General features: G+C 38.2%; 1 protein-coding gene across 1 annotated transcript in view; it reads left to right on the forward strand.

Moving 5' to 3' along the window:
- Positions 1 to 1,106: 1,106 nt before the first annotated feature.
- The window catches only part of TMEM168 (transmembrane protein 168), a 46,424-nt gene continuing 26,559 nt past the window's right edge, over positions 1,107 to 20,971 (forward strand). Inside the window, exons 1-2 of the mRNA XM_033099034.1 lie at positions 1,107 to 1,341; positions 6,025 to 7,285. Of these exons, the coding sequence (XP_032954925.1) occupies positions 6,158 to 7,285 (1,128 nt within the window). The 5' untranslated portion in view covers positions 1,107 to 1,341; positions 6,025 to 6,157. The remainder of the gene's footprint in view (positions 1,342 to 6,024; positions 7,286 to 20,971) is intronic.

Consider the following 20,971-nt stretch of genomic DNA (forward strand, 5'->3'; position numbering starts at 1 on the left):
ATGCTGGACAATTTAATGTCAATACCCGGACTTGTCCCTGCATTTGAGGAAATGAAAGCAGGCTGGGATGCAGAGAGCTGGGGGAATGTGGTGGGAAGTCAAAAAGGAGCCCGACTACGTAACAACTTGTCTATACCTGTTCAAGGATTTAGAGCTTTATCCTAAAAGGGATAAATCATCCAAAGGTTTCAAGGATTTTTCTACATACATCATCTTATTTAATCCCTGCAAAGTAGGCATTATGAGCATCCATTTACATGAGGAAACGGGGGTTCAGAGAGATTAACTTACCTCCCTAAGAGCTACAAACAGAAAATGAAGGTAGGGATAGAAGGCAAGCAGGGCTTCTTAAAAGGCGGAAGGGGAATTCATACTTTTTGAGGGCCTACCTTATGCCAGGAAGAAAAAAAACCACCGTTTCATTGAATGTTCGCAACTTTGCAGGAAAGATTTCATTACCATATTTTAGATGGAGAATCTTCGGTGGCACACAGGACGGAGAGGAACCCGGATCCAAACCCCAATACCATCCTGCTCCACAGCTGTCGTGACGCCCTACCTCCCAGTGATAGCCCTTACGTGTCTTCAGTGCGTTCAGAGTACAAATGAGAAGCAGCCCTGGAGTGTGAGGAACCCTCAGGACGCGAGGCCGTGGCCTCGTAAAGGACGGAGCGTTGGGGGAATGGAACCGGCCCGTGGGGATGTCGGTGGAGCCAAGAACCTGGCGGTATATTAAAGGGAATCTGAATTAGAAAAGGAGGAGAGCCGAAAGAGCTTGGGCTGCAGCTGGTCAGTGGACACAAAGCCGTATGTTATTAAAGAGCAGCAATGTCTCCTGCAGTATTTACACTCCCGTGTGGCCGTCCCGCCCGTCGTGCCCCAGCTTCGGTCCAACCCGAGGCGGCGGCCTAGATGCTTCAAGGAAACGACCAGTCTGATCCTTCGGGGACCTCCCGCCCCCAGTTCTCCTCCGCGGGTGTCCAAAGCTCCGGGCGTGGACAGCGGCGCCCAGGCTGCGCCCTGGTAGGGGAGATCGCGCTCGCGCACGCGCCCCTGGCTGCGGGCGGCGCCGCGGGCCTGGCGGGAGGGGCCGGGCCGGGCGGAGGCGCGCGCGGTGTGGTCCAGGCGGCGCTCCGTAAGGTCGTGCGTCGGTGCCGGAAACATGGCGGCTGCTGCCGGGCCCGTAACGGAGAAAGTTCCCGGAGGGACCGGCCTGTGCTAGGGCGTGCGGCCTCAGGCCCTCGAGTTCCCCGTTCTGGGTCGTAGGCCCAGCCCGTAGCCCTCCCTTTTACTGTGTTGTCCCCAGAGTCGACGGAGCGCTGGTGGCGGCGGCCGAGTCAGGTAGGGGTCGGGGCGAACCGCCGGGCGTCGAGACCTGGGCACCGACGCCGCCCAGGGCTCCGCGTGGTCTGGGCGCCGAGCTCCGCCCATCGGCTGCCCCGGGCTGGGGTAGGGACCCCTGCGGGAGAAGTTGACGGTGGGGTACTTTCCGTACCCCCAGCGTATCTCCATGCAGCTGGGCGCCCGGTTACGGTCGCCTCCTCGCAAAGCAGAGGGCTGGTAGAGACTGCTAGGCTCCTCGGGTCTGCCACTTGTTAGGAGGAGGCGGGATGCAAGAATTTTGCTGTCGCTGTCCTGTTGCTGAGGGGTTTAATATTCGAGGCATCATTCATCTTTTATGAGATGGACTCACAGGATTACCGTGAATTCACAGAACGAGAGGACTGGAATTCCCCGACCCTGGCAGCTCAGTGTGATCCTTTCAGCTTTTGACACTTCCCCTGGATCCCTGGATGGGACGGAAGTAGTTTGAGTTGAAAGATGATGCAAGTGATTTAGTGAGCCATTCCCTAGAAGTAGGACGTGAAAAAGAACTTTCTGATTTAGAGGAATTTGGGTGAATTAAGTGAAGGCTGGAATACGGTGGAGAGAGAAACAATCCAGAAATTCATGGAATCCCCCTTAGCTCTACTACTTGTTAGCTGTGGGATATTAGGAAACTTGTTTATTCTCTTTGTATTAATAAGTATCCAACAACTGATTGGCATTATTAAATATAATTAAATGTAATTATTTCTAGATATAATTAAATATAATTATTTCTGGATTAGTCTTTATTTCTTCAACAAGTATTTGGTAAATACCTACTTGGTGCCAGAGTTTATGCTAGACACTGGGCATATAGTATTGAAGACAAACTTTCCGAGACCTTGTGATCTAGTAGGGTATGCAGACAAGTGGTAGAGTAAGTACAGGGATCATATCCATGGGTCGGGTGATCTTCCTAAGATGATTTAAGCTGAGACCTGAAGAGTAGGAGTGAGCCAGGTGTGGGGACTGAGGTGAGGCCAGGGCAGGGGAGGGAGTGCACCTGGAGAGGGAATAGCATTGGTGCAGTTCAGAATTGAAAAGTCAGTGTGGCTGGAATACAACGTTCAAGAGGGAGTTAGTAAGGCAGGAGTTATTCACGTCCAATGCGGAGAGCTTCATAAGGCATTTTAAGGAGCTTTATTGCTAAGGGTAATGGGAAACCATTGGAGGGTTTTGCATAGCAGATTGAGTTGACAAATTTTGGTTCTAAAAGACGTTTCTTGCAGAAGGGCAAGCATGAGACAACGGTGGCCAACATTGGGATTGTGACCTTGGGGATGGAAAGAAGTATAAACATTTAAACATTTAAGAGGAATATAGAAAGAAGAGTAGACGGTACTTGGTGAGGATTAAATATAAGTGGTGAAGGAGGAGCAGCTTAGAGTGGTGTGTGGGTTTTATAAAACAGACTCTGGCAGTTGGTAGGTTAAGTTTTCTCATGTGCAGATTGACTTCTCTATGATCCATTTGTATCTACCTCTTAAATAACTCCCCAATGATGGCAGACCAATTGAAAATGACTGTAATGCTTTGTTGTTTTACTCTTTCATTCAGGCTATTTGTCTTTTGAAGAATGTCAATATGGGGAAAGACTTTTGTAAGTTAACCACTTAAAAATAATATTCTGCCACCTTGGTTTTGGCTGATAAGAGTGGCTACATATATTCCATGATATGGATGTGTTGTACTTTATCATTTATATGTTTACATTTTCTTTTTCCTAGGTGTTTTAGCTCTGTTAACAGTGCAGAACTGAGTTAGTGCTTTTATTTCTATGAAGTTGATTAATGTGTATACACACACACACTTAGGGAGAAATAATTGAAGACATGGAAATAGATGACATTGCTCATCGAAAGTATGTAGTAAGAGGTATGCCTAGGCTTGGGAGTGCACGTTCAAAGGTAGGATTGAGAATGAATAGCATGTAAGGAGACTAAGAAGACAAGGCCAGTGAGTTAGGAATAAAATCTGAAGACTTGTCTTTGGTTGCTAAAGGAAGGGCAGGTTTCAGAAGGTGGGAGGAGTCCACAATGTCAAAGTTTGTTCGAAGAATGGGCAGCATAATGAGTGAAAAGTACCCATTGGATTTAGGAACTTACAAATCATTTCAGAACTTGGCAGAGCAGTTTATTGTCCTGTGATGGGAACCACAGTTTTAGTGGTATGAAAAGTGAAGCAATCAAATACTAGCTGTCAAAGGTATAGAAGATTGAACTTGGAAGAGGACATGGAGGATGAGTGAGGATTATTTTTGTTTTGTTTGTTGTTTCTGTTTCTGGATTTTTTGTTTTCTGTGGCGTTTTTTTGTTCTGTATTTTGGTATTATTTTTGAAACGAGCTTTGCAAATATTTTAAGTTCTAGTGGATAAGAGAAGAGTGCAAGTTTCAAGAGAGAAGAGAGAATGTGAAGTTCTAGAAGAGGCAGAGGGGAAGGGATGCATAGTATAACTGAAAGATTTAGCCTCAGCTAGGGAAGGGGACACCCTTCATTCCCTGTATCAGGAGATGTAAGTAGAGATGGGTTTGTGATGTTGGAAACTCAAGTAAACTCCCTTATGATGATTCTGTTGGTGACAAAGACATATGGTGAAAATTCATTAGGAAGTGGGTGTCAGAGATTTGAGGATAAGGAACAGAGGTTTGGATATTCCCAAAATGGGAATGAGTATTGACCAGAGAAACGCAGGATGTCTGTGGTTGAGTGGCAGCCATTTAACCTATCATGTGATTTTTTTTCTCTCCAGTTTTGTTCAGTTGTCTGAGCAGACTGTTCCATCAACCCTTTGAGGATATATATTCCAACATATTTGTTAAATGATTATATAACACACAGGAGTGATATTTAACAAAAAAAATACAATGCCCTCCATTTTTTATCAGTTTCTCATAGTTTAATAAAAAGATAAAACCAAAACATACCAATGGAAGATATTTTCTGTAGAGGTGTGTGGTATCTTAAGTAAGAAATAATTGAATGAAAATATAATTGAGGAAAATCAGTTACAATACTTAGTTAATAAATAGATTTAGCTGTTAAAAAAAAAAAAAAAAAGGTGCTTGTAGGGAGAGAGCCAGGAGTGCAGTTTTCAGGCTCTCGGCCTCACATAGAAAGGTGCTGGCTCAGGTAGTAGATGGTCATCAGCTGTGACTAGTTGGCCATCAGCCGTTACCGGTTAGCCATTAGCCACTGATATAACTGCCGTGGCTAAGCTAGCAAAGTGGTGGTGTGGCATAGTGGAGTGTGGACTGCGGATTGTAGAGAGGCAGATTGCAGCTAGCAAGTGAGGTTGGTTGCCAGAGACAAGTGGACGGTGGGTTGCGGATCGTGTGGCTCCTGCTTCCTGTGTCTCCCAACCCAGCCGCCAGTGAGACTATAGTGGTATGACTCCCCTATCTATGGCTCCATGGGTGTTCCTTTTTGGCTTCACCATATCCTGCGTTCCTATGTGGGGAGCGGGACCAGAGACCCCGCAGGACACCCTGCATGACACTACTTGTTGAACATATAGAAGTAGAATTAGTAAGAATTACTAATAATATTTGAAAACTCCCAGACACCCTAAGGTTGTCCCCCAGTGACATTCTTCTCCAGCCAAATGGGTAGTTACGGCTTAATTCTAGGTTATCTCATGTTTCTGTTGGGTCTTTCTGTTTGTGTCCTGCTATTAAGAAAGTATAAATAAGCTGATCACAAACTAGTTCCTTTTTGAATATATATATATGGTTCAGTTTTCCATGGATATTATGGCTCTGTCCTTTGGAAACAGCATACTAGAAAAGTTGAAGAATTATCTAGTAGACAGTTAAATCCTTTTTAGACTATTGTCATGTTTCAAGTGCAACTTGTGGGGGCACTTAAAATTGAAATAATTATCTGGGTCCTTTAACAAATAATCATGGTAACTTCTTAAAAGTAAAATTGTTAAGTTTTAAATTTATTTTATAATAAATATTGGTCAACATTACAACTTTTCAATTTTGATTAGAAAGGCCAGGTTTGCTACTCTATTTAGATTTGAAAAGTAGGTTTGATCATCAAAGTAATTTAGTAGAGATAAAAATACAGGGAGAATTATGGATCAATTTTAGGGACTTGAATAACTTTAATACAGTTAAAGTTTGTTAGTTAAACCACGTAAAGACTAAGGTTTTAGAGCATTTCAGAGCTGCCTTGTCAAAAGATGTAGAGGATTTTAGGCAAGTAGTAATGATCGCTATTATTGGATGCTGATCCTTTTCAAGTTAGACGTTATGTTAAAGTGCCTCATTCTGTTTAAGATCTGAGTAGCTTTTCATTGTGCCAAACCCATTTGCTACAATCTAAGCTAAGTTGAATATCTCACATTTGCATGTTGTTGAAAAAGCAGATAATGGAGTAAGAATGAATTAGGTGAATTCCTCACCACCTCTGGAACAACACATTCATTGATGGTAATTTAGTCATACAATCTTAACATATGATGAATAGAAAGCATAACCTTTTTGGTTTGGGTAAACTGCTGAGTTTTTAAGCTGGAGACAATTACCATTAAGACACGGGGTTTCAGAAGAAACTTTATTTCTCACTTACTGATTATTTTGTATGAAGAAGTTACATGTGAAAGGTAAATTATGTAAAATTAATGTTGAAATTTTTTTTCTCCTTTTTAGGTTACTATAAACAAAACTTCCACCAGAGAAAATGCTGAAATAAGAGTTACGGATACATGAGATTTGATTTGCTGGATGAAATACAGCTGTTAATAATTGTAACGTGAGGAGAGAGCCCAGATTGCCAGATTACATGTGTAAATCACTGCGTTATTGCTTTAGTCATTGTCTCTATTTAGCAATGACAAGGCTGGAAGAAGCGAACAGAGAAGTGAACATGCATTCTTCAGTGCGCTATCTTGGCTATTTAGCAAGAATCAATTTACTTGTGGCTATATGTTTAGGTCTTTATGTAAGATGGGAAAAAACAGCAAATTCCTTAATTTTGGTAATTTTTATTCTTGGCCTTTTTGTTCTTGGAATTGCCAGCATACTCTATTATTATTTTTCAATGGAAGCAGCAAGTTTAAGTCTCTCCAATCTCTGGTTTGGATTCTTGCTTGGCCTCCTATGCTTTCTTGATAATTCATCCTTTAAAAGTGATGTGAAAGAAGAATCAACCAAATATTTGCTTCTGACTTCCATAGTGTTAAGGATATTGTGCACTTTGGTGGAGAGAATTTCTGGTTATGTCCGTCATCGCCCCACCTTACTCACCACAGTTGAATTTCTGGAACTTGTTGGATTCGCCATTGCTAGCACAACCATGCTAGTGGAGAAGTCTCTGAGCGTCATTTTCCTTGTTGTAGCTTTGGCCATGCTGATTGTTGACCTGAGAATGAAGTCTTTCCTCGCTATTCCAAACTTAGCTATTTTTGTGGTCTTACTCTTTTTCTCCTCATTGGAAACTCCTAAAAATCCAGTTGCATTTGCATGTTTTTTTATTTGCCTAATAACTGATCCTTTCCTTGACATTTATTTTAGTGGACTTTCAGTGACTGAGAGGTGGAAACCCTTTTTGTACCGTGGAAGAATTTGCAGAAGACTTTCAGTCGTTTTCAGTGGAATGATTGAACTTACATTTTTTATTCTTTCAGCATTTAAACTTAGAGACACTCATCTCTGGTATTTTGTAATACCATGCTTTTCCGTTTTTGGGATTTTCTGGTTGATTTGCCATATTATTTTTCTTTTAACTCTTTGGGGATTCCATACCAAATTAAATGACTGCCATAAAGTATATTTTACCCACAGGGTAGATAACAATAACCTTGATAGAATCATGGCATCCAAAGGGATGCGCCATTTTTGCCTAATTTCAGAGCAGTTAGTTTTTTTTAGTCTTCTTGCAACAGTGATTTTGGGAGCAGTTTCCTGGCAGGTAAGCTTACAGTTTATTATGTCAGTGCCTGTGATGTGTGATAAAATGCTTGCTTCAAGTGTTGAATTATTAGAATTGAAAGATGAAGTTACTGATTTCAGGAGGAGATTCTTTTTTGGCACTTAATTTTGTTCATGGAACTGAAGTACTGAATGAATGTTGATAGGGTATTTTAGTTTGATTTCTAGCAAAGAGGTACCAAAATGTTAGCAATACTCAGCATGTGACATTTTGCCTCTTCTGATTGTTTATTAATGAAGCACTTATAGATTAAACATTCTTGGAATATTAACATTTCAAGAGTGCTTAGAGATTGTACTTTATTACTTTTGTTTTACACATGAGGAAACTGAAAGCCAAAGAAGATGTATCCAGAATCACTATAATAGCCAGAACCAGATTGTCTAGTTTCTATGAGTATCTGGTCCACTGTTCTCACTACAGCACATTTCTTTTCTATAGCCATTTCCCTAAAGGAGATTAGATATATAATAACATAGACATTAAAAGGGGATTAGATATGTAATAACATGGCAGGTACTTAATTACAATTAGAGGCTCTCCTGAGAAAGAAAAAATGGGTTTTACAATACATTTGCTGCCCACAGCCTGTTAAGAAAAGGGTTTTTTTTAACCATTCAAACTGTATGGTTGGAGTTTATATGTACAGTATTAATAAACCGAGTCTTCCATTCTTGGAACGTTTATTGGCTGCACTATATGTCAGGTACTGTACTGGGTGCCGATGAGTTTAAGATGAATAAGAAATGTCTGTGTTCTTAAAGAAGGCACATCTCATGGGAGGGGGAATAGGTAGGCATGTGAACAAATGATTACTACTATGTGACAAATGCTATAATTTGACTACAGGTTGGGTAAAGGGAGGTCACCCCAGCTCAGTGCAACTCTCTGCTTTGCACCAGTCGTGCTGCAGAGTGATTTCCAGATATGAGTATTGGGAGGGAGACCTGGGGACTGCTTGGCTGTGGTTCTTTTCAGTGAATGTGAGGTAGGGCAGGGAGCCTGTGTGGGAGTCTCCAAGTGATGAAAACATGTGGCTATTGCCTGAGGATATTGTCCTCACTTTACTTGGCAGTGCTAGGGACTCTTAAAATGATGATGATGATAGATAATGTAGGAAACTCTAACAAGAGTTCTCCTTCCTCTTCCTCCCTTTTTCCCAGCCCTACTTTTTCTTTTCCAAATTAGCCTCATTCATGCTTGACACCTTTCCAGATCATTAATTCCTGTTAACCAAATATCTCCTGAGTCACCAAATTCTTCTTGTTTTCTTAATATTGGTGGTCTTCAAATATGGTATGTGTACCACTGGAGGTCCACAAAAGCTTTCCAAGGAGTATGTCAGCAAAGATAATTTTAAGAAAATCAATTTTCAGATTCTCACCTTCCATTCTACTCTTTCTTAAAGCTAATCTACTTGAGAATGCCTTTCAGTTTACCGGTGGAGTGGTATCTCATTGTGGTTTTCATTTGCATGTCTCTAATAATTAATGACGTTGAGCATCTTTTAATGTGTGTGTTGGTCATCCACTTATCTTTGTTATTGAGCTATCTGTTGACAGCTTTTGCTCATTATTAAATTGGGTTATTTGTCTTCTTATGATTGAATTTTAAGAGTTCTTTTTATATTCTAGGTACAAAAGTCTTTTGTGAGATACATGATTTGGAAATGTTCTCCCAGTCTGTGGCATGTCTTTTTTCCTTAATGATACCTTTTGAAGAGTACAAGTTTTTCAATTTTATGAAGTCCAGTTTATTGTTTTCTTTTATGGACTGTGCTTTTAGTATCATATCTAAAAAATCTTTGCGCAACCCTAGATCACAAAGATTTTCCTCCCATAGTAGTTTTCTTTTAGTAGTTTTATTGTTTTAGCTTTTACATTTAGATGTTTGATCTATTTTGAGATGTTTTTGTTGATGAAATGAGGTAAAAGTTTATTTTTTTAAAACAAAATATGGCTTTCTAATTGTTCCAGCACCATTTGTTGGAAAGGTTATCCTTTCCCCTGCTGAATTGCCTTGGCACCTTTGTCTAAAATCAATCAAATATAAATGTAGGGGTTTACTTCTGAGCTCTCTTTTTTGTTCCATTGATCTATAGACGTCTGTCTGTCTATCCTTATACTAGTAATATGCTGTCTAGTACTAGATATTTTCTAATTTCCCTTGAAATTTCTTCTTTGACCTATGGGTTTAAAAGTTTGTTGTATGATATCATAATATTTGGGGGATTTCCCACATTTCTTTCTGTTACTGATTTCTAATTTAATTCCATGTGATTAGAAAACATAGTTTAAATGATTTTAGTCTTTTATTCAGACTTGTTTTATGGCCTGGCATGTGTTTTATTCTGGAGAATACACCATGTTCATTTAAAAATATGAGTGTTCTGCTGTTGTTGGGTAAAGTGTTCTGTAAATATCTGCTAGATCAAGGTGGTGGTGTTCATTTATCTATATCCTTGCGGATTTTCTGTCTATTTCTATCAATACTGAGAGATGAATATTAAACAATCATTATAATTGCTAAATTGTCTATTTCTCCTTTCAATTGTGTTATTTTCTCGCCTCATGTATTTTATTTTAGGTTTCTGTTTCAAGGTGTATATACATCTTTAATTATTATATCTTCCTAATATATTTATCTTTTTTTATCATTCTGAAAAGCAGCATAATTGAGTAGTTAAAACAGAGACATAATGGCCTGCAGATCCTTAAATACTATCTGGCTTTTTACAGAAAAAGTTTGCCAAGTCCTGTTCTAGGCCAGTGCTTTTCAAACCTTATTATACATAGGAATCATGTCGGCATCTTGTTAAAATTCTGGAGATTGGAATTAAATGATTTTAGGGAGATAGGCTAAAACTCTGCATTTCTAAAAATTTTAAAGGTGATGCAGAAACTCCTGATACAAATACACCATTTGAGTGGCAAAGTGTTTATTTAACTGTTCAAGACTAACAAGAATCTACTTGAGTTTTGTCCACATTCCCCAATTAGTTGCAATTTGGTAACTGCTGCCTGCAGTGTAGGTGTTGTGTCTTTGACGCAATTAAAATTTTTTAACTTAAGCATTGTTCAACTAATCTTTATAGAGAGTTCCCAAACAGTGCTTTGCCCAGTGTTCTGTGAGAATATTAATGTGTATACTCAGAGAAAAAGTTTTCAAACTTGACTATGAAATTCTTGCCTCTATCCCTCATTACGTCCATTAACTATTTACCCATTACCCCCAATACACACGTATTAACCTCTATGTGAAACACAATTTGGAAAACACTCTACTGGATTTATACAAGTTCCAACCCTTTTGACTGATGGAAACGTGAGAAAATAATACAGTGAAATGCAAAAACTTAAGATCTTTGTTAGGCCAGGACTATTTTTAGCATAATAATATTTTAATTCAAGTAACTTCTTTTTTGTTCTGTCTTTTTTTCTCGATTAACTTTATTGGGGTTAAAATGGTTAGTAAAATTTTGTAGGTTTCAAGTGTACTTTTCTATAATACATCATCTATATATTGTATCATGTGTTCACCACCCAGAGTCAGTTCTCCTTCCATTGCCATATTTTTTACCCCCTTTACCCTCTTCTACCATCTTCTCACCCCCCTTTACTCTCTGGTAAGCACCCACTGAACTGTTACCTCTGTGAGTTTTTGTTTCTTTGTCTTGTTTGTTTTTTGCTTTCAGATTTATATACCACATATGAGTGAAGTCATATGGTTCTTGACTTTTTCTGACTTATTTCACTTAACATGATAATCTCAAGATCCATCCATGTTGTTGCAAATGGCAATGTTTCATTTTTTCTTATGGCTGAGTAATATTCCATTGTGTATATGTACCTAATCTTTATCCAATCATCTATTGAAGGACACTGGTTGTTTTTAGGTCTTCACCACCGTGAATAACGCTGCAGTGAATGTAGGGGTACATATATCTTTATCTATGAATGTTTTCAGACTTTTTGGTTATATACACAAAAGAGGGATTGCTGAGTCGTATGGTAATTGTAGTCTTAATTTTTTGAAGATCTTCAGTACTATTTTCCATAGTGCCTGTGCCAATTTACATTCCTACCAGCAGTGTACGTATGAGGGTTCCTGTTTCTCCACAGACTCTGCAACACTTGTTATTTTTTGTCTTGTTGATAATAGTCATTCTAACAGGTGTGAAGTGCTATCTCATTGTGGTTTTGATTTGCATGTATCTGTTGGCCATTTGTATGTCTTCTTGGGAGAAGTGTCTGTTCAGGTCCTTGGCCCATTTTTTGATTGGATTGTTTTTTATTGTTGAGTTGTATTAGTTCTTTGTATATTTTGTATATTTTGGTGTATATAACACCACCTTATCAGAGGTGTTGTTTGAAAATATCTTCTCCCATTCAGTTGGTTACCTCTTTGTTTTGTTGGTGGTTTCTTTTGCTGTGCAGAATCTTTTTAGTTTGATCTAGTCCCATTCATTTATTTTTGCTTTTACTTCCCTTGCCTGTAGTGTCAAATTCATAAAATCTTCTCTGAATCCAAGGTCCATAAGCTTAGTACCTATGCTTGCTTCTTTGCAGTTTATTAAATATCTTATGTTTAGGTCTTTGATCCATTTTGAGTTAATTTTTGTGTATGGTGACAGATAGGAGTCTAATTTCCATCTGTTGCACTGGCTTTAGTTTTCCCAGCACCATTTATGAAAGAGGCTTTCTTTTCTCCATTGTGCTTTTTTGGGGCCTTTTGTTGAAAATAATCTGCCGATATACAAGGTCGGACAATTAAGTTCTCCAACTTGTTACAACAATGTTGCTAACCGTTTTTGATATCTGAAGGATTGCTCATTATGAATTTGTATCAACTGGAGAAACAGTTAACCAAGTTTACTCTTTGGAAGTACAGAAAAAGCTGTGTGGAAAAGTTACACGAAAGTGACCTGAACTTTTCATCAAAAATTCATGCCTCTTGCATTACGACAATGCACCAGTTCACACGGCACTGTCTGTGAGGGAGTTTTTAGCCAGTAAATAAATAACTGTATTGAAACACCCTCCCTACTTACCTGATCTGGCCCCCAGTGACTTCTTTCTTTACCCAAAGATAAAGAAAATATTGAAAGGAAGACATTTTGATGACATTCAGGACATCAAAATAATCCGATGACAGCTCTTATGGCCATTCCAGAAAAGGAGTTCCAAAATTGCTTTAAAGGGTAGACGAGGTGCTGGCGTCAGTACATAGCTTCCCAAGGGGAGTTACTGCGAAGGTGACCGTAATGATATTCAGCAATGAGGTATGTAGCAGTTTTTCTAGGATGAGTTCACGAACTTAATTGTCAGACCTTGTATATGTGGGTTTATTTCTGGATTCTCAGTTCTGTTCCATTGGTCGGTGTATCTGTTTTACTACCCATACCATGCTGTTTGGATTATTGTCACTTTGTATTACAAATTGAAATCAGGAAGTGTGATACCTGCAGCCTTGTTCTTTTTTCTTAGGATTACTTGGGCTATTCGGGGTCTTTTGTTATTCCATACAAATCTGATGATTTTTTTGTTCTATTTCTTCAAAAAATGCTATTAGGATTTTGATGGCTATTGCATTAAATCTATATATTGCTTTGGCTAATTATGGCCATTTTAACTAATGTTGATTCTTTCAATACATGAACACAGAATGTCTTTCCATTTCTTTGTGTCTTCTGCAATTTCTTTTAATAATGTGTTACAGTTTTCACTGTATAGGTCCTTCCCATCCTTTGTTAAGTTTATTTCTTAGGTATTATTTTTGTTGCCTTTGCAAAAGGAATATTTATTTCATTTCTTTTAATAAAATTTAATTGTTAGCACATAAAACAATGGATTTTTGTACATTGATTTTATATACTGCAACTTGACTGTATTTGCTTATTGTTTGCAACAGTTTTTTTGGTTCAGTCTTTGGGTTTTCTGTATAAAGAATTGTGTCATCTGCAAAAAGTGACAATTTAACTTCTTCATTCCCAATTTGGATGCCTTATAGTTCTTTCTCTTGCCTGATTGCTCTGGCTAGGATTTCCAGTACTATTTTGAGTAACACTGGTGAGAGGGGGAATCCCTGTCTTACTCCTTATTTTAGGGGGAAAGCTTTCATTTTTTTACTATTAAGTATTATGTTAGCTGAGGGATTGCCATTTATGGCTTTATTGAGTTCTATGGCTTTATAGAACTTTCCTTCTATACCCATTTTATTGAGTGTTTTAATCATAAATGGATGTTGTAACTTGAATGATTTTTCTGCATCTACGGATAGAATCATGATTTTATCCTTTATTTTGTTTATGTGATGTATCATATTGATCAGTTTGCATTTGTTGAACTGTCTTTGTGCCCCTGGAATGAGCCCCACTTCATTGTGATGTATAATCTTTTTAATGTATTATTGTATTCAGTTTGCTAGTATTTTGTTTAGTATTTTTGCATCTGTATTCATCATAGATATAGCTCTGTAGTTTTCTTTTCTTTGGTTATTTTTACCAATTTTGGTTTCAGAGTAATGTTGGCCGCATAAAATGGATTAGGAAGTATTGCGTCTTCTCCAATTTTTTTGAAAAGTGTGCGGAGGGCAGGTATTAGATCCTCTTTGAATGTATGGTAGAATTCATTTGTGAAGCCATTTGGTTCTGGACTTTTGCTTTTACGGAGATTTTGGATGACTATTTCTATTTCCTAACTGTTCATCGGTCTATGTAGATTTTTCAGTTCTTTGTGATTCAGTCTAGAAAGGTTATATTTTTCTGAGAAATTGTCCATTTCTTCTAGGTCATTGAATTTGGTGGTCTATAGTTATTCATAGTATTTTTGTATGATCATTTGTATTTCTGTGGTATCCGTCTTAACTTCTTTTTCATTTCCTATTTTATTAGTATCTTTTTTCTTTTCTTTAGTGAATCTGTCCAAGAGTTTGTCAATTTTATTAATATTTTCAAAGAACCAGCTCTTTGTTACATTAATTTTTTCTACTGTCTTTTTGTTCTCTACTTCATTTAGTTCTGCTCTGATATTTATTTCTTTCCTTCTGCTGACTTTGGGTTTTATCTGTTCCTCTTTTTTTAATTCTTTAAGATGTGATGTTAGGTTATTTACTTGGGCTTGTTCTTATTTCTTGAGATAGGCCTGTAATAATATAAATTTTTCTCTTAATCCTGCTTTCACAGTATTGCAATAATTTTGATACAGTGTATTTTCATTCTTATTTGAGTCTATGTATCTTTTTGATATCTCCTTTTATTTTCCTTTTAACACAGTTCTTGAGTAGTATGTCATTTAATCTCCATGTATTTGCAGTTTTTCCTGCTTTCGTTTTGCAATTGATCTCCAATTTCAAAGCATTGTGGACAGAGAATATGCTCAGTATGATTTCAGTCTTTCCAAATTTGCTGAAGCTAGTTTTATGTCTTAACACATGGACTATCCTTGAGAATGTTCAGTGTTCATTAGAAAAGAACGTATGGTTTGGTGTTCTTGGATAAAGAGCTCTATAAATGTCAATTTTGTCCATTTGGTAATGTGTCATTTAAGGCTGATATTTCCTTATTGATTTCTGTTTGGATGATCTATCCATAGCTGTCAATGGAGTAGGTCCCCTACTATAATTGTGTTGTGGTCAATTTCTCCTTTTAGTTCTGTTAGTAGTTGCTTTATATATTTTGGTGCTCCCTGATTGGGAACATATATATCGATAAGTGTTATGTTTTCTTGTTGTATTGTCTTCTTTATCATTAGGAAATGTCCATCTTTGTCTCTTGTTTCCTTTTTTATTCTGAAGTCTGTTTCATCTGATATAAGTATGAATACACCAAGTTTTCTTTGGATGCCATTTGCTTAGGGTATTATTTTCCACCCTTACAAGTTTTGTCCTTGTAACTGAGATGCATCTCTTAGAGGCAGCATATTGTTGGGTTTTTTCCTTTTTTTAATCCAGTGTGGTACTCTGTGCCTTTTTATTGGTGAGTTCAGTCCATTTACATTTAGGGTGATTATTGATATGTGAGGATGTCCTGTGGCCATTTTATCTTTGTTTTCTGGTAGTTTGATGTCTCCATTGTTTCTTTGTCTTTCTGTTTCTGCCTGCTATTTTATTGTGGTGGTATTCTATGAATTTCTTTTCCTCTGTTTCCTCTTTTTATGTTACATGTCTCAGTTCTGGGTTTTTGTTTTTTCTTTCTTTTTTCTTTTGTCTTTTTTTTTTGAGTGGTTTCCATTAAGTTTATGTAAAAGAAAGTTTCATATATATGAAAGTTTATGTAATATAAAGTTTATGTAATATAAAAAAAACATATAAGTTTATGTAAAAGAAAGTTTTCTTCAGTATGCTTCTTATCTCCATTCCCTCTTGCAGATTCAGACCTTTACTCTCCCCTTTTGTGTTTTTGTTGTCACAAGTTATCCCTATTTATGCTGAGTTAATTTCTGAGTTGCACTAGCAAGTTGTCTTTTTTCTTTTTTCTTTTTTTTTAATGTTTTTTTTTCCTTCTTCTTCTTTACCCTTTATGTTATGTTTAAGTGCGTAGTGCCCTGTTTTGTGTAGGCATTGCCATTTCCTGCTTCTGTCTGTCTCTAGTACTGCTCATGATTTTGTATTGTTTTGATTTCTTTGTTTCAGGTTGAATAGCCTCCTTTAGTATGTCGTGTAATACAGGTCATGTTAAAAAATTTCCTCAACTTCTGTATGTCTGGAAAAGTCATTATTTGTTCTTCATATCTAAAGGGTGTCTTTGCTGGATATATTATTCTTGGCTCATAATTTCTCTCTTTCAGTAGTTTGAATACTTGATTTCATTCTCTCCTGTTTGTAGAGTTTCTGCTGAAAAATCTGATTTTCTTTTGTAAGTTACCATCTTCTTTTCCCTGGCTGCTTTGAGAATTCTTTGTCATTAATTTTTGATGGCTTCTATGCAATCAAAGGAGAAGGCCTTGGAGAAGGCCTGTTGGGATTGAGGTAATTATGTGTTCTATTTGCTTCTTGGATTTGAGGATCCAGTTCTTTCCACAAGTTTGGGAAGTTCTCATCGAGTATTTCTTTGAATTTTTCTTTGAGTAATCTTTGTTCCCTTCTCCCTTTCTTCTCTTTCTAGTATACCCATTCTTATATTGCTCTTTCTGATGGAGTCAGAAAGTTCTTGTAGAGTTCTTTCATTTCTTTTAACTCTCAAGTCTCTTTTCTTCCATCTGTGTCATTTCCAGATTTCTGTCTTCGATGTCACTTCTTCTTTCCTCCATCTGGTCAGCTCTACTACCTAAGCTTCCTATTTCATTCTTCATTTTTTTTATTGAGTTCTTCATCTCCAGAATTTCTATTTGATTATTTTTTAAAATTTCAATCTCTTTGGTAAAATATTCATTTTGTTCTTTGATTGTGTTTGTGAGGCATGGAACTGCCTGTCTGTGTTTTCTTGCATCTCATTTAGTTTGTTAAGAATAGCAATCTTGAATTCTGTGTCATTTAAGTCACTTATTTCCATGTCTTTAGGTTCCTTTTCTGGAGACTTTTCATTTTTTTTCCGAGCTGCCTTGTTACCTTGGTTATTCATGGCAATCTGTGAATTATTATTTCTCTTCTTAGGCATCCAGAGGAGTGGGTTCTGCAGCAGGTTAATAGGAAGAGGTCTTTCTTTTGCTTTCCAGTAGGTGTCAGTAGAGTGTTTCATTATCTCTCCGACTGCAGCCTTTGATTCTTTCTCACACTGTAGTGTTATATTTTCTCTGCACTGTCTGACTTGTCACAGAATGGCGGTGGTTCCCTGTAAATTGGGCTTCTCTGTGAGCAGGTCACCTGGATCACAGGGCACCGCCTCCATGAGGGGATGTGGAGAGATTCTGAAATTCCAAAGCTCTTCCTGCACCAGTTTCTGAGCCTGTGTGTTTCAGTGGCTCTGTTTGCCCCTGCAGGGATCAGCCCAGATAGGTGGGGACAGGGACGGAGTGGGTTGTGAGAGGTGGCTGTGAACGATGGCAGCAACCACCAGCACAGCCAGTCCTGCACCCAGGGCTCCCTCCCCTTAGCCAGAACTAGTTTGCCTATAGTTCTCAGGACTCCAAATAGTCTGTTCTTTTGATCTGACACTGCTACTGTTCTGCTTCTAGCACTGGACAGGTGGGGGTGGGCGAGCTCTGGGAGGGTTGGAAGGGGGCTGCTAGGCTCCATGCCTATGCCTTCCATTTTCTGTTCGGCAGTAAGGGCTGAAACCACCGTTTTCACCCTTCTTTCCACAGTCTTTGCTCAGGTCTCTGCTGTGAGCATTGGATCCAGCCATGTTATATGCTGATCCCTCAGGCGGGACTGTGGGCCATAAGGGGATGACTAGCAGTCAAATTCTTCCCTCTCCTGAATCTGTGGTACCTCCGGAATGCAGGGAGCTCGGAGCTTCGAGCTCCAGTCCGCTCCTGCGCCCACGTGGCCCGCATCTCCGCACTTCCCACTTCCTTCCTCCCCCGCTCGCCCAGTTTCCCTATCTTTAGATGATTTTAGTTGTGCGTCTCTTAGTCTTACCTGTCTGCTACCCAGGGAATACTTTGTGGAATTGTAGCTGTTCAATTTGTTGCTAATTCCAGGGGAGATTTCAAGAGGCTCTCCTCACTCCCCCATTTCTATGACATAATCCATGTGCATTTGAAAAGAATCTGTAGTGTGCTGTTTTGGCTGAAAAATTCTGTATCTCTTATGGTCACCTGGTCTAATGTGTCATTTAAGGCCACTGTGTCTTTGTTGATTTTCTGTCTCGATGATCTGTTCATTTGTGTGAGTGGGGTGTTAAAGTCCCCTGCTATTATTGTTATACTGTCAGTCTTTTTGTTTATGCCCACTAATATTTTCTTTATGTACTTAGAAAGTACTTTATGTACTTTCTTTATGTACTTTTCTTTATGTTTCTGTGTTGGGTACATTGATGCTTACAAGTGTTATATCCTCTTGTGGATTGAGCCATTTATCATTATGTGGTGTCTTTCTTTGTCCTTTGTTGTGGTCTACTTTAATGTTTATTTTGTCGAACAAAAGTATTGTTATCCCAGATTTTTTGTTTGTTTCCATTTGCATGTATTATCTTTTCCATCCGATCACTGTCAATCTGTGTGTGTCTTTTGAGCTGAAGTCTCTTATAGGCAACATATACATGGGTCTTTCTTTTTCTTAATTGAGCCACCCTAAGTCTTTTGATTAGAGCATTTAGTCCATTTTCATTTAAAATAATTTTCAATAGATATGTACTTTTGCCATTTTATTATCTGGTTGTTTTTGTAGTTCTCTGTTACTTTTTTTTTTCTTGATGTATTCTCTTGTGCATTGATGACTTTCTTTAGTGATATGTTTTAATCACTATTCTTTCAGCACCTATTATAGATTTTTGTTTTGCAGTTACCTTGAGATTCATATATACACAAATCTGTTTTTGTATTAGTCTATTTTACATTGTTGATTACTTAAGTTCGAATGCATTCAAATTCTAAAAGCCCTGCATTTTTATTCACCCTCAATGTTTGTTTTTGAATCATGTTTTCCATCTTTCGTGTGTATGTGTGTATCCAAAATTTGCTATTGTTGATACCCTTGATCTTATAGTAGTTTTTTCTTTTAATCTTCATAGTAGCTTTATAATTGGTTGATATACTGCTTTTACTAAATATTTGCCTTTGTGAGATTTTTTTCCCCTGTATTTTCTTATTTTTAGTTTTGAATTTTTTTTTCCCACTTGAAGAAGTCCCTTTAGCATTTCTTTTATTGTTGGGTTAGTGGTGACTAATTCCTTTAGCTTTTTCTTGTCTGGGAAACTCTTTATCTTTTCAATTCTGAATGGTAACTGTTTTGGGTAGAGTATTCCTAATTTTTTCTTTTCATCACTTTGAATATATTATGACATTCTCTTGCCTCCAAAGTTTCTGCTTAAAAATCAGTTGATAATCTTATGGGAGTTCCCTTACATATAACCAGTTGCTTTTCTCTTGCTGCTCTTAAGATTCAAGCTTTATATTTTAACATTTGGCATTTTAATTATGATATGTCTTAGTGTGCGGGCCTCTTTGGGTTTACCTTCTTTTGAATTCTCTGAACTTCCTTGCCTTGGTTATCTTTTTACCTTCACCAGGTTATGCAAGTTTTTGGCCATTATTTCTTCAAATAGGTCTTCTGTCTCTTTCTCTTCTCCTTTGGGACTCCCATGATACAAATATTATTATGCTTGGTGGTGTCCCAGATGTCCCTTAAATTATTCTCATTTAAAAATTTTTTTTGTTCCAAGAGGTGATTTTCACTATCTTGTCTTCCAGATCTCTGTTTTGATCTTTTGCATCATTTAACTTGCTTTTGATTTCCTTTAGGAAATTTGATTTTGATTTTTCATTTCAGTTATTGCATTCTTCATTTTTGATATTTTTTTCAATATTTTCTGTCTTAGTTGAAATTCTCATTGGTTTCATCCATTCTTCTCCCAAGTTCATTGAGCAGCTTTGTAACCTTTGTTTTGAACTCTTTTGTCTGTTAGATTGCTAGTCTCCATTTTGATTCGTTCTTTTTTCTGGGATTTTGTCCTATTTCCTTTGGAACATATTCCTTTGTTTCTTCATTTTGGCTTAGGAAAGGCTGCAGTGTGAGCCAAGGCCAGCCACTGGATATGGCTGGTCTGGAGCTGCTTGGGAGGGGCTCCAGCCTGGGCATGTGTGTTGGATGGGCCAGGGTAGGATCTGAGTGGAATGCCAGGGAGAGGAGAATGGTGTTTGGTTAATGCATAGTGACAGATTTGCCAACACACCGATGAAGGAAAGTACAGCAAAAGAATCAGTGACACCTTCCAACAGTTCTTTGTCGGGATAGAGTTCCCACTGATTCCTGTTCCTGTGGCATCGGCCCTAAAGTTACTCAGTTTAATTTCTCCATGTGTGAACAGGCCCTTCTCAAACTGCTGCCTCCATGATGGATCTTGGAGTCAGGTGGGTTTGTGCAGCTCACCTGAAGAGCAGCATCTGTCTCCCATAGCTCTTCGTCTTCTTGGAAGTAATCCCTGCTGGTTTTCAAAACCAGATACTGTGGCTACTCCTTTTCCCAGCACAGGTCCTCCAGAGAGTCCAGTGTAGGGCTCAGGTACCTCACTCCTTGGGGGACCACGCCAATGATTTCCCTCCTGTTTGTGAGACACCACACAGTTGTAGCACCTGAGCAAACTGTGTTTCTGTTCCTCTTACTCATTTCAATGTGATTTCTTTCTGTCCTTAGTTACAGGTATTCTGTTCTACTAGTCTTCAGGTTCTTAGCAATAGTTGCTCTGTATTTAGTTGTAATTTTGGGATATTTGTGTGAGAAGGTGAGCTTCGGATCTACCTACCCTGCCATCTTGATTGGCAGTCAGTCTGGTCTTGGTTTTATTACTCAGCTGTCAGCTTTTCTGAAATTTGAATAACTTACAATTTTCATAAGGATAAAAAAGAAGGAAAGTGTCTTGATACCCAAGGAAGCATATCTTGCTCTTATGTTTAGAGATTCTCTTTGAAATTTTCCTTTGAGATTTCATATGCCTTTCCTTGCCAAACACTGTCATTTGCAGATTTGGAGGTTTGATGCAAACTTTTTGTAGAAGCCCTTTGACCCAAACCAGGAAGACCAAAGTCACAATTGATTCTTCTATAGGGGAAGCAAATTGTAATATAA

This window comes from Rhinolophus ferrumequinum, chromosome 26, assembly GCF_004115265.2.
Source record: "Rhinolophus ferrumequinum isolate MPI-CBG mRhiFer1 chromosome 26, mRhiFer1_v1.p, whole genome shotgun sequence".
Taxonomy (NCBI): Eukaryota; Metazoa; Chordata; class Mammalia; order Chiroptera; family Rhinolophidae; genus Rhinolophus; species Rhinolophus ferrumequinum.